Source organism: Sminthopsis crassicaudata, chromosome 5 (assembly GCF_048593235.1).
Source record: "Sminthopsis crassicaudata isolate SCR6 chromosome 5, ASM4859323v1, whole genome shotgun sequence".
In the NCBI taxonomy this organism is placed as follows: Eukaryota; Metazoa; Chordata; class Mammalia; order Dasyuromorphia; family Dasyuridae; genus Sminthopsis; species Sminthopsis crassicaudata.
The window spans coordinates 37,397,787-37,411,268 of NC_133621.1; the positions used below are offsets into that span (position 1 = coordinate 37,397,787).

The 13,482-nt window shown below is 41.8% G+C and overlaps 1 protein-coding gene and 1 long non-coding RNA gene across 2 annotated transcripts in view; one reads left to right on the top strand and one right to left on the bottom strand.

Moving 5' to 3' along the window:
* The window catches only part of MRPL3 (mitochondrial ribosomal protein L3), a 33,172-nt gene extending 24,172 nt beyond the window's left edge, over positions 1–9,000 (bottom strand). The window contains exons 1-4 of the mRNA XM_074271028.1: positions 8,504–9,000; positions 6,785–6,969; positions 5,478–5,569; positions 4,610–4,708 (exon numbers count right to left, since the gene is read on the bottom strand). Coding sequence (XP_074127129.1) covers positions 4,610–4,708; positions 5,478–5,569; positions 6,785–6,969; positions 8,504–8,574 — 447 coding nt within the window. The 5' untranslated portion in view covers positions 8,575–9,000. The remainder of the gene's footprint in view (positions 1–4,609; positions 4,709–5,477; positions 5,570–6,784; positions 6,970–8,503) is intronic.
* A 1,786-nt stretch (positions 9,001–10,786) lies between these two features.
* LOC141544666 (uncharacterized) overlaps positions 10,787–13,482 on the top strand; it is a 58,072-nt gene continuing 55,376 nt past the window's right edge. The window contains exon 1 of the long non-coding RNA XR_012482750.1: positions 10,787–10,864. This is a non-coding gene — a long non-coding RNA (uncharacterized LOC141544666). The remainder of the gene's footprint in view (positions 10,865–13,482) is intronic.

The window sequence follows — 13,482 nt, forward strand, 5'->3', positions numbered from 1 at the left end:
CGTTATAGTCCAAATATGGTAGTTACTCTGGGCTGATAAGATGATCATTAAGGGGAAAAAAAAAATTGATGATATATGGTTAGCAAGTCTTGGAAGTCTCTGAGGAAGCAAAGTTGTAGGGGACTTAAAATGCAATGGAGAAAAACACAGGGGACATGGTGGCTTACTCTCCAGCAACACAAAAGCTCTCAATGGGGAAATGCATGATCAGAAAAGGAGACTGGATGATAGTATGGTATAAGCATGAGCAAAAGAAAACAAACGAGTAATCCAAGGAAACAGTTAATAATACCACAAAATATACTGATACCTCAAGGTAAGCCTCTGGTATACTGAGAGGATACTCTATGGAGGAGCTATGGAAAAATGTGGCCAGTAATTATACATGATGAGGGGGACTGCATTGAAAACTAGAGGAATGGAGGGAACACAATGGTTCCATGGAAGTATTCTGTTGTAATATAGTGGTCACTAAAGAATATGTGAGGCAAGACAAATCAAATCATCAGCATGAATGAACAAAGCTTAGAATAACTCTTCCAAAATTAATTTGGCCATGCAATACTGGGGCTTGAAACATGTTGAAAGAATCCATAAATGGAGATTCAGTTCTTATAGGGTACTAAAGTAAGATGTATCTATGTGTAGAACGGAATGGGGTGAAGAAAATATAATGAAACTGCCACATGTAATAAATATTTTTAGTATCTAAATTTATTTTTTCCCATCTAAAATAGTAAATGTCAATAGCATGGAATGTTTTTATAATACCCATAAAAACAAAGCCAAAAATAGTATGATTTTGCAGAGTGGCTTAGAAAGGTTTTAAATACAATTGGACTTTTGATTCTCTCTTCTTCTCTGGAATAAATTTAACAAAATATTCAAAATGAAGATATCCCAGTTTAATTTGCAAAGTTCTACCAGATGCAGTTTGGATTATAAACTTGAAAAAGAATAAAGCATTAGAGAAGAGACATGAACACAGTAGTTACATTTAAGGGGAGGAATCAACTGCCCATTTTAAAAGTACAGAAAACTAACATGTGTCAGCACCCATGATATCTAGAACACAAACATTTAACCTCTTAAAAAAATGATTCCTTAAAACCCTTACTATGGTCTTAAACTATTATGCAATTCTTCAAATCCTGAATTCATTAAGTCCTCAAAATATATTTTTTTTTAAATTAAAAGCCCCACATCAGGGTTGGGAGGAAGGAATAACTGACATTTCCATAGAGGAAAGTTAAAGATGGCAGAATAAAAGGAAACAATAAATCCCAGCTTTCCTCAAAATACTCCTCTGAGATTTGGAATGAGCACTAGACTGAGCCATGAGAGGAAATTGAAGGAGAAATTTCTTTTTCCAATCCAGGTCAACAGAAAAAGATGGACAAGACAAGAGGCAGCTCCCAAATCAATAGGCACGGCTCTGACTCCACCAGGGACAGAAACATGCCAATGGCAGTTGTCTCCATGTTCTGAGACTACGTGCAGCCCCAGGGTTGTCAAAGGACGTCTACACTCAGGAACAATGGAATCGCTGGCTGCATCCCAAGGCAAGGTCCAGTTGTTGGCCTGAGGCTGGATACTGGACAGAAATGGGCAACGGCTCATGGCTCTGACCCTGGAGCAAGGTCATGGAGTCAGTCCTCAGCATGGTGACCAGGGTTGGAGAGTGATAAGATTGGGAGAGGGGGCAGGTGGGAGTGACGTGGTTGGAACTAAATTTTCACACATTCCCCATTGATAGCTTTTGTGTTGCTGGAGAGTAAGCCACCATGTCTCCTGTGTTTTTCTCCACTGCATTTTAAGTCCCCTTCAATTTTGCTTCCTCAAAAACTTCCAAGATTTGCTAACCATACATCGTCATTTTTTTTTAAATGATCCATCTTATCAGCCCAGAGTAACTACTACATTTGGACTATAACGCCTCAGATCTTAATTTATTTCTCAAAGGAGAAGTAGCACTTAAGACAAAGTTGGGAACAAGACCAAGTATAGAATGAAGAAATCTTTGCCAGAAAACTTACAAAAGAGATCTCAAACATTAGAAATCACTTCATATGTGTCTTAGGGAAAACAAAATGACATACCAGAAGGATAGAAAAAGCCTAGATAATAACTATGTCAATATTTTTATTGTTGTATAAGGAGAAGCAAGATTTGATGGCAGAAAGGCTGTGTCAAGAATGACACTGAGTCTGTGGCTCAGGATGACCTGCAGGATCATGGCGCCCTTAAGAGGAAGAGGGAAGTCTGGAAATAGGGAAGTGTTTGGGGAAAAGACACTGAATTCTATTTTTGTCATGTTGAGTTCCAGGTGTCTATGGAACAGCCAAGTCAAGTGTTTATAAGGCAACTGCTGGGAAGGGGGAAGTATGTAGCTCACAAAGAGTTTGGGAAAGAGAAACAGATCTGGGAATCACATGTGGAGTTTTGAGATTGAAACTATGAGATTATGAGGAGAGATGGTACAGAGTTGACCATGTGACAGCTGAATGGGTATAATATAAAGATGACTGAGAAGGAATGACCAGAAGAAGGCAGACTCACAGAGGCCTGGGAAAAAGGGAGTGACTGGCAGTGGTATGTGCCACCGAGAGGCTGAGAAGAGGCCATGAGGTCTGGAGATTAGGAGATGACACAGAGCTTTAGATGGGGGAAGGAGGGGCTTCAGCTGAATTTAGGTCAGAAGCTAGAATACAGAGGCTCTGGAAGACAAGGGGTTGGCAATGAGGGCACTCAGCTTTCTCACAGGAGTAGAGAAGAGGCAGAGGGTGAGGATCACAGGGATGGCAAGATTAAGGGAAGGCTGTTTCAAGATGGCCCTTTTCTGAACCTCCTCTCCCCACCTTCGCACCCCCCACCCCGGGGCCATCTGTGCTCCCTCCCTCTTCAATTACTTTGTGCTGCCTGCTTCTAGGAAGAGATGTGTGCCATAAAAGGAACATTTCAGATACATCCCTCCCCTGGCAGAGCCCAAGGGGGCAAGAACGTCCCCGCACTCTGCATTCTAAAAAATACAAACAGCCTCCTTAACATTTCAGACATGAGCAAACTGAAAAGCTGAGTGCCTGCTTTTGAACCTGGGTCTGAATCCTAATGTAACTGTTTCCAATACAACACACTGCCTCACTGAACCAGAACTAATGAACAATTTAGTTTCCTTGAAACTGTTTCAGTTCTATTAAGAGATACAATTATTCCTCTTTTTAAAACTGATAAAAAACTTCAACTTTTTGCTTCAAATCAATTTCAATAAAAGCAAATATCTATTCTTTATATTATTATAATTTTTTTGTTTTTAAACATTTTCTTTTTCTGTACTAACAATCAAATTCCAATGAACTTGGAAAACTAAAAGAAAAAAAAATGCAAATATCCACAGAATGTTTGATTGCTGAAGAGTATCAGGAAGCCATGGGTGGCCCAGGGTTAAAAGCAAATGCTTTTTAAGACCTTGGCCACAAAGGATACTTTCAATTCAACCTGACAAACATTTATGAAATTATACCTTATTATCTTATTTAACACCCCCTCTCCCCCTCCTCTCCGCTAGATTCAAAACACGTGACCTCTCTCCAGAGCCCTCTGTCCTCCCAGGCCCTGAGGTGTGCCATCCTGGCACTGACCTTTGATGAGCTTTCACTCTCCATAGCCCCTGCTTCTGCATGGACTCCCCCCTCCCCCCCACAGCTCCCACAATCACTTCAAGGTCTTCTCACTTACTACCTGCACTGCCAGGACGGTCTACCTAGCACCGTGCCTCGCCCCTCCCCAATCCATTTTCCCAGAGGCTGCCAAAGTGATTTTCCTCTCATGAATCCTCTGCCCAGAATCTTTCAAAACTCTGCCCCGGTACCACCTTTTACATGGAGCCTTTCCTGAAGGCCCCAGATTCTGGGGCTGTAACCAGAATTTAGCCAGCATTTATTTTGTATACAATCTCTCTCTCTCTCACATCAGCCCCTGTTTCATTTCTACCTTTGTACTCCCAGCATTTAGCACAATTGTGTGTCTGCCATTCCCGGAACTGGGCAAATAACAAGGAACCTTTCCCCTATTTAGCCAATATTTTTCTGGGCTTTATTAAAGCAAATATAAGTTGCTATTAAAGTAGGCAGTACACATTATACTCTAAGCTTATATTCTGCTTACAAATAACTTGCAATTAAAGAAAAATATATCTCAGCTTCATGAAGCTAATATGTCTACTTTCTGAGAGCTAAGAAAGATATGAATATGGAAGAGCTGGTTATTTCTAGGAAATAAGAAAAGTGAAATAATTTTAAAAGAAAAAATTTAAAAGCTTAGAGTTATGTCATATTAGCATTCTATCTGAAGAATTTTATTTCAAAAATATATTTTTATTCATAATTAGTTTTTTTCCAGAACTCCAAACTCTTTATTAACTATATCTAATAACTGCCAGCAGTATTTATTCCTTCTGAAAAAATATTATGATTTACTACAGAGACTAAGTCACAGAAACTTAAGTAATTTGCTCACAGACCAAAAGATAATTTGTAGTACTGTAGTTTTAAGACAAAATAATTTATCTGTAACTCATGCAAAGTACTTATTCTTATACATAGTAACTTACAGAAAACTGGGATACATTTTTTCCTCCTACTAATAGGGTTCCTCGATTCCCCTCACATTCTTCCTTTGGAGTATATTTTAGGACATGACAATCTTGTACCTTAAAGACAAACCCAAGAAAGGGAAAGGTTACAATGCAAAATTCCATTTAATGACATTATTCATGTACACTTAAACTAGGGCTATGTAAGCTTACTAAGGTAAGTAAGACCCTAACTTCTTTCACTATGTATCTGCTGAGGAGTCAGAACTGTCATTCAGTGTATATACTCACAGAAGTGGAGAAGTGGAAGAAATCACAAAGCTTTGAGTTCAAAGCTTATCCATGTGATAAAGCAAACAGAAGCCAACAAAGTTTTAGTTTGAACAGTTAGTAGATGAATGAAAGTTCTCATTTGCATCAGGACATCCAGAATATAAGCTGGCATGCTTATTTGACATGATCTGGCATTCTGACTCAATCTAGAATAAGTTCTTCTGGTTCCAGATCAAATAGAAACATAGAGATCAGTGAGCCTCACGCTGATCCCTGGCAAAATTTTAGAAACAATTTTGATTAAAAATAGCTGAGTTCCTTAACCATTAATGCCAGTTCTCTGATCCAGGGTGTGAGGAGGCTGAGCTCGGAAGGTTTGTGTGCCCCAGTTCAAATCTTTGTCCTAAGTAACTGCCCAGCCTATAAGTTGCACAGCAGTTACTAACTGGCCCTGGCTTATGGCATATCCTCACTGGGCCTGACATTTCTGTCTGTTCCACTTTCCCAACAAAATGTTCTAGTGTTACATAGTACACAGGCATGTAATCCTATTTATGACCAGCTACAATAGGCATGAATAACAGGTCCTGTTTTTTGGGACGTATTTTATTACCTGAAGTAATGTGACAGCGTGTTTTTTACCATCCTTGGTCCATAAAGGCATCATGCCCAATTTTGAGGCAATAAGACCAACTCTTACGGAACCTGGAAATTTAAAAAACCCCAAAGATTTTACCATTTTGAACACAACCTTAAAATCATTTTTCTCCCCAAATGATATGATTTCAAGACAGATAACATATAACATGTACATAGTATTTACTGTGTGGCAGGCATTATGCTAAGTGCTTTACAACCATTATCTCATTTGATGCTTACAATATCCCCCAAAAGTAGGTTCTGGATTATTCCCATTTTCTAGATGAGGAAACTGAGACTAATTGTTTGCCCAGGATTACACGATTAATAAGTGTCTGAGCCTGGATTTGAACTTAGATTTTCCTGATTCTGGGCCCAATGTTCTATATACATAACACCAGCTATACATCAAAAACTTATTACTCAGACAAACAAATGCTCCATACATGGATGAAACAGCTATTGGTAGTAGACATGCAGGAACAATACTCAATGCTGTAGACATTTGTACAAACCAGCCAAGGACTATTCAAGCACAAGAGCTTTTGAAGCATTAAGCTCACTTTTATGCTTTGCAATATCTAATAACATCCTCAAAGTATTAATTGGACATTCCCAGACTCGTGTCTCAAGGAGGAAAACAGCTGGGACATTTGGGAGAGTTTAGGACGGAGGAAACCGTTGTAGAAAGTTTGTCCCATCAGCTACCACAAGGAAGAGTTTGCTGCACGAGCTCTGAAGAAGCCACACTTGGCCCTTCTGCCACAGCAGAAAGCATACAAGGCAAGCCCAGTTCCTTGCAGCGCTTGAACTCATAGCAAGCTCTCTACCAGACTAAGAAGCAGAGTTTTAGGGTAGCCTTGTACACTCCAAAACCCCATGGACATCAATGCTCTGGATAGTCCTGACTTGGGCTTCTTCCTCCTTCTCCTTATTATTATTTTTTTTTTTTTTAATTTTTAGGCTTTTTTTTTTTTTTTTTTTTTTAATTGAGCCTAGTTTTGAATACCTAAGCAAAATGATCCTCACTCCTCACACAGTTTAGGTCTGGAATATGAAAAGTCACTCAAAAAAATAATTTATTGTAGGGAACCTTTTTAATGAAAGTTAAACTTACTAGTTAGAGGTTTAAGACAGATTAATATAATTAATCATTTATTCATCCTTAAATACTTCATTGTATCAGAAAGATCAGAAATAAAGTACATAAATGTATATACTTGACATAAAAAAAGTGACCAGAGCCTAAAAGTAAAATCCTCAAACAAGTAAGATAAGCACCTGGCTCCCAAGGATGTATGGGCCATGGTTCATCCTTCAGAGGACACAGTTTACTTGCTGTTTGAGCCTCATATTCTTCGGCAGTTAACTGTTTAAGAAACTTGTAATTTTCTTCAGACAGATGTTCATGCCACCAGGTAGAACTCGCCCCATGGGTGCATCGCACAGTAAGGCTGAAGTGTGACCTGTCAAGGTAAAAGAAAACAGATCAACTTATCCCTTCTAATCTGACAGACTGGAACACGTCAACAACAAAAACACAACAAAACAGGCAATAATAATGGCCAAAGAAAAGAACCAAAGCTATAAGAACAACTGAAAAGTCACCTCTTTTGTTTTTTTACATATGAAGCCCGAGCAGCATTCTAATTTTTTAATCTTAAGGGGTTTCCAACTCCAGTGAAATGCTACTTGGACGTCTCATCTCCGGCGGTTCTGTTTCTAAAGGGTCCGGCACATCCCGACAATTTGAATCAACTGATTAAACACTGATAAAGCCCTTGCCAGGACCTGGGGCTACAGATACAAATGTGGTGGTTGTTTCTGTCCTCCTGCAGCTTTCATTCTCCAGACTTCTTAAACCCTTTTTGTGTCATGGACCCCTTTGGCAATCCGAGGAAATCTACTGACTCTTCCCAAACATGGTCTTCAGTGCATGAAGTACCCAGGATTACAGAAAACCCATTAAACTGAAATGTAAAAAACATCAGTTCTAGGGGATACAAGTTCACAGACTAAACCCCTGCCAAGTTCAAAGGCCTCGTAAGCAGGAGCCCCGCACCCCGATCCTGGTGCTCCCACCAAACAAGTCTGGGGAAGAAGGCAGACCCTCGTGGACTCCGGTGGCCTCTAACCCCGGCTTACATTTTTCTCACTCCCAGCCCCTTTTCCCCGGAGAAATTTCTATGTCGCCCCGGATATATAAGTATATAAAATAGGGTACAGAACGAAAACTTTTACTGATGATAAATCTCAGTTCCACAGCCCCCAAGTGAGGTCACAACCACAGTTTTATGAAGCTGGTCTGCTGCACCTGCTGGATGAGCCCGGCCCAGGACAAGGCCCATCCCGGACCCCCCAGTATAATTTTTCTGTATCTAAACATTCAAGGAGCCCCTTAAGTCTTACTGGACACATCATGGGCGCTTAATAAATGCCCACACACTTCTCTGCAATCACAAGACAATATACAGTGGTGCTTAATAATTGCAGGCATGGTTCTCTGTACTCTCAAGACTTAATATAGAGCACTAGCATATCATGGGCGCTTAATAAATGCCCACACACTTCTCTGCAATCACAAGATGATATACAGTGGTGCTTAATAAATGCAGGCATGGTTCTCTGTACTCTCAAGACTTAATATAGAGCACTAGCACATCATGGGCGCTTAATAAATGCCCTCCTGCTTCTCTACATTCCCAGAACTTAGTATATAGCGCGGGCACGTCACGGGGCTTAATTAATGCCCGCACACTTCTCTGCTTTCCTAGGACCTGGTATATAGTGAGGGCACAGCATGGGCGCTTAATAAACGTTTGCAGATAAATAGCCACATGGGGCCCGAGCACTTATTAAGCACCTCTGAATGACAGCGGCCCCTCCCCCACTGCCTCCACCGGACCCCCTCCCCGGGTGGGACGGGGACCCCGGCGGCTCCGGCCCCTGGCCCGCCCGCGCCGCCCTCCGCCCGAGCCCCCGGCCCCGAGGCCCGCGTACCCGCCACTCCTGCCAGCGCCCAGAGCCCACAGCCCGTCGGCCGCGCGGGCCAACAGCCTCCAGGCCGCCATGGCGCGGGCAGACGCCCGAACTTCCAAGACGCCCCGCCGCGTTCTCTCCCGGTCAAATCGGTTCCGGAACCGGCACTCCCGGCGGCCCTCTTCCGGTCCTCCCTCCAAAGCCGCCCGCCCGGAAACAGCGCCCGGAAGCCGCGGTTCCGTGCCCACGTGGTGTCCTGAACTCCTCCCCCAGCGCCTCTGGGATTGATGAGGGTGGAGGGGCGGCCGAGGTCCTCCCGGTCTGTAAAGCCGCGGTACGGGAGCGCGTGCGCGCACTGTCGTAGAGCCCCTCTGGGCTCGCCACCCCCGTTGTTACAGATGAGGAAACTGAGGCTGGAAGGGGGCTGAGTGACTTTCCCTGGCGGGGAGCCAGCAGCCCATCTTCCCGCCTGGCATCCTGAACAAGTCGCCTCTTCTATGTGGCCTCAGTTTCCCCATCTGTGAAAAGGGAGAGCAGTAATAGCGTGGTCCTGGAGCTGGCAAAACTGGAAGATGCTGCGGGAGCACCCAGGAGTGGGCACGGGGGAAAGACTCCGGAAAGTGATAGAGGGCCACGTGCCCCCATCCCCGCCCCTGGCATGTACCACCTGGGATACTTAGAGCCCTCTAGGAAACGCATCGCTGCCATGGCAACTCGCCTCGAGGTTTCACCAAACGGAAACTGAAGGAAAGAAACTGATGAGCCGCCTCCCCCCCCCCCCCCCACGCCCCCACACCTGTAATTGTAGAAAACGAGCTGGAAGGCCTGGAGAAAGTACTTAAAACGACCTGTTGGGTCCGGGACGGCAGGTTGTCTTTGTGGCTTTATTACGGGAGAAGCCTCCTTGCGTTGGCGCTTGTTCCCACCTTAAAAGGGAGAATAAAATAGTCTCTGCAGGGAGGGGAACTCCATGACCAGCTGCCGTCTCACAGCCGCCTGCGCCGAAGCCCGAGGTTCTGAGAGCGCAGCCCGGCTTCTAGAAACATTCCAAAGAGATGAGGGCGTCCCCGCCCGAAATCGTTTTCCTCCGATTTATTTTCTGTTCTACCGACATCCTCGCTGCTGCCTGTCAATATTTCCATTAGTTCAACTTGGCCACAGACGAACTGTTTATTGAGACCCGATACGTGGGAATGCTGGGAGAAGTTCTGCTGGAAGAGAGTCCACCGGCACTGAAGTCGTGATTTCCATGGTTTGGGAAACTCCAAATTGGGATTTAAAACACACACACACACACAAACCCAAAACACCATATTTTTCATATACTTCCAATGCAGTTTGGCCTCCTCTCTCTCTCTCTCTCTCTCTCTCTCTCTCTCTCTCTCTCTCTCTCTCTCTCTCTCTCTCTCTCTCTCTCTCTCTCTCTCTCTCTCTCTCTCTCTCTCTCTCTCTCTCTCTCTCAATTATTATAGCTTTTTATTTACCAGATATATGCATGGGTAATTTTACAGCTTTGACAAAATCTTTTGTTCCAATTTCCTCTGCCCCCCCAGATGGCAGGTTGACCAATAGATGTTAAATATGTTAAAGTATAAATACAACATATGTCTACATGTCCAAACAGTTGTTTTGCTGTACAAAAAGAATCAGACTTTGAAATAGTGTACAATTAGCCTGTGAAGGAAATCAAAAATGCAGGCGGACAAAACTAGAGGGATTGGGAATTCTATGTAGTGGTTCATAGTCATCTCCTAGAGTTCTTTCGCTGGGTGTAGCTGGTTCAGTTCATTACTGCTCTATTGGAAATGATTTGGTTCATCTCATTGTTGGAGAGGGCCACATCCATCAGAACTGACCATCATACAGTATCATTGTTGAAGTGTATAATGATCTTCTGGTTCTGCTCGTTTCACTCAGCATCAGTTGATGTAAGTCTCTCCAGGCCTTCTGAAATCATCCTGCTGGTCATTTCTTACAGAACAATAATATTCCATAACCTTCATATACCATAATTTACCCAACCATTCTCTGATTGATGGGCATCCACTCAGGTTCCTCTTTCTTGGCCTCTTATCTCAAAGAGTTCCCAGTGCCTCAGAGGTTAAATTACTTACCCAGGATCACACAGCTGTTACCCGTAAGAGTAAAGACTGGGCTCCCTCTTTTTGCCTCTTAGGTGGCTTTCCAACCCACTAGATCACACTAGGCTCCTCAGTTCCATGATTCATTCCCTAAACTAGAAATACTTTTCCTCCCCTCTTCCATCTGTCCAAGTCCTACTTATCCTCCTAGGCTCTTCGAAAAAGCTCAAAACTTCTTGAAAACATCTCCATTAATTTTGGCCCACACTTTCCCTCTCTATCTGGCCTCAAACACAGACTGGTAAGATTTTGCCTTTAATTATTTTATTTTATTTTTTTCTGAGGCAATTGGGGTTAAGTGACTTGCCCAGGGTCATAGAGCTAGGAAATGTTAAGTGTCTGAGTTTGCCTTTAATTATTAATGATTATGGCCTTTGTTACATTCCGTCTCATGTAGTTCTGTGGCATGTATGAAAATATTTTTTTGCTAACTTGATTATAAGCTCCTGGATGGCTTCAGGCTTTGGATACTCCATTAATACCAGGGTTGGATTAACCTAAGGTCTTTTCCAGCTCTTTAAAAAACAAAACAAAACAAAAAAAAAACCTTTATGGTCTTTAAAGGGAAGAAATGTATTATACATTACTTGTGCCTTCCTTATAGAAAAATTTTGTCTAAAAGATTAAATAATTTATTTTGGGTAGCACAAAGAATTAGGAGTAAAATAAAGTGTAGAACTCAAGTCTCCTGATTCTTATTTGGTTCCTGGTATGCTAATCAATCAGTTAACCTATCAAGTGCCAGTCTTCAGGGAGATAAAGACAAAAACAAACTATTTCCTGACTTCAAGGAGCTCACATCTTACAGGAGAGACAATAAGTGTATTTAGAAATATATGCAAAACTTATAAAAAACACAAGGCAAATTTGTGGGAAAAGATTTGTAAGGGATGGAGGAGGAAGTAAGGAAAGACTGGGAAGATCTCATTCAGAAGGTAGTTCTTCAGCTGAGTCCTAAAGAAAATCGAGGATCCTACTGGGGGAGGGGAGATAAATGGGAAATGGACAAGAGGAGAGGGCGACAAGGAGGGGGGAGATGGAAAACGGAAGATTGTGTATGAAGAACAGTAAGATAGCCAGTTTGGCTGGAAGAGTTTGCAGGGAGGGGAGTAAATGCAGGACTGAAAGGTAAGTTGTGAAGAATTTATATAAAAAAAAATTTATAATTCATATGAAAATGTAATAGGGAAGAAGTGGAGATGATTGAATAATGGAGCAATTTGGTGAAACTTGCTTCTTTTGTTTTGTTTTGCTACACTTTAAGTTCTGACCTGTCTCCCTCCTTCCCTCCTCACCCCACACTAGAGAGAGCCACCATTTGACCATGATTTGTAAAGATATTTGTAAAGATAAAATTATACTATACATACTTCTGTTTATAAGTTCTTTCTCTAGAGATAAATTGATTTGAGTACTTGTAATACTCAGAATAATTTGGTTGTTCACAATTATTCTTTAAACAATGTTGCTGTTACAACATAGAATGTTCTCTTGGTTATGAGATTTGCTCTTTAGGAAAATCATTTTAGCAACTGGGTGTTGTTGAATTAGTAAGGGGAGAAATTTGGGGCAGGGAGAACACTTAAGTAACTATTGCAATATTCCAAGCAAAATTTCAGGTGAGAGCCTGAAGGAGCATGGTGGTGTGAAAGTATTTAGAAGGGGATGAGTAAGAGAGATGTTATTTGGGTCAAAAAGACAAGATTTGTTAGCAGAATGGATAACGGGGTTAATGAGAGTGGGGATTAGAGGATGATGTCAGACTGTGGGCCTGGATAACTAGAAGAATAGTGGTACTCTTAAATGAAGTGAGTAAACTCAAAAATGGAGGGATTAAGTGGCAAAAATAGTAAGTTCTGTTTTTAAATGTCTTAAGTTTGAGATATCTATGGAGTATCCAGGTCAAAATGACCAATACGCGATTGGTGATGTAAGACTGTCTCCATCTTGAGCTGGATTTATAGCTTTGGAAGCAATCTTCACAGAGAAGATGATTGAACCTATAATAACTGATGGATTCACCAAGTGAATGAATGCAGAGAGAAAAGAGGTAAAGAGGATTCAGGATGGAACCTTGTAGGATAGTCATGATTCAGGATGAGGCTTGGATAATGATGCAGCAGACTGAAAAGGATGATTCAGGCAGGTAAGAGGGGAACCAAGAATCGTAAAAGCCTAGAAAAGAGATAATCTCCTAAAGGAGAAGATAGTTAACAGGATCAAGTACCGAGGAGAGGTTGAGAAGGATGAGGCTGAAGCAATATATCCTATCTTCCTAGAAGAACAGAGGGAATAGAGAAAACTCCAATACTATGATCAAGGCAGTAGGACCAAGAAATGGGTTACCAGATACTTGGGAAAAGGTGATGGTTGTATTTTTGTCACCTTCCAAACCCATTTACAAAAGTGATAAAGAATAAGGATAAGAAGTATGTAAATATGTACATATATATGTAATTATTATTATTACAACATTGTGAGGTAGGATGTAAGTTTCTGATTGTGCCCATAATTTAAAAACTCCAGTATTTCTCCCATGTAGGGAATCCATCAGTACTCCTCTATAATTGATAGGCTTGGAGAATTTCTTGTGGGGGCAACTAGAGGTGAAATGACCTGGTTATGATCACAGAACTAGTATACATCAGAGAGGAGATGGGACTCCAGTTCTTCTGGGTTCCAGGCTTGACTCTCCTCCCATTAATCATTTAAGTGTTTATTCAGAATCTGTTGTTTCAGATACTGCACTTTAATCTCTATGCTGTGCTGTCTCTGACCTCCATGCTACAAATAAATAACCCCCTTGTTATAATAAATAAATAACCCCTCAGTTCTTGCTTAAGAGATTGAGGCTCAGTG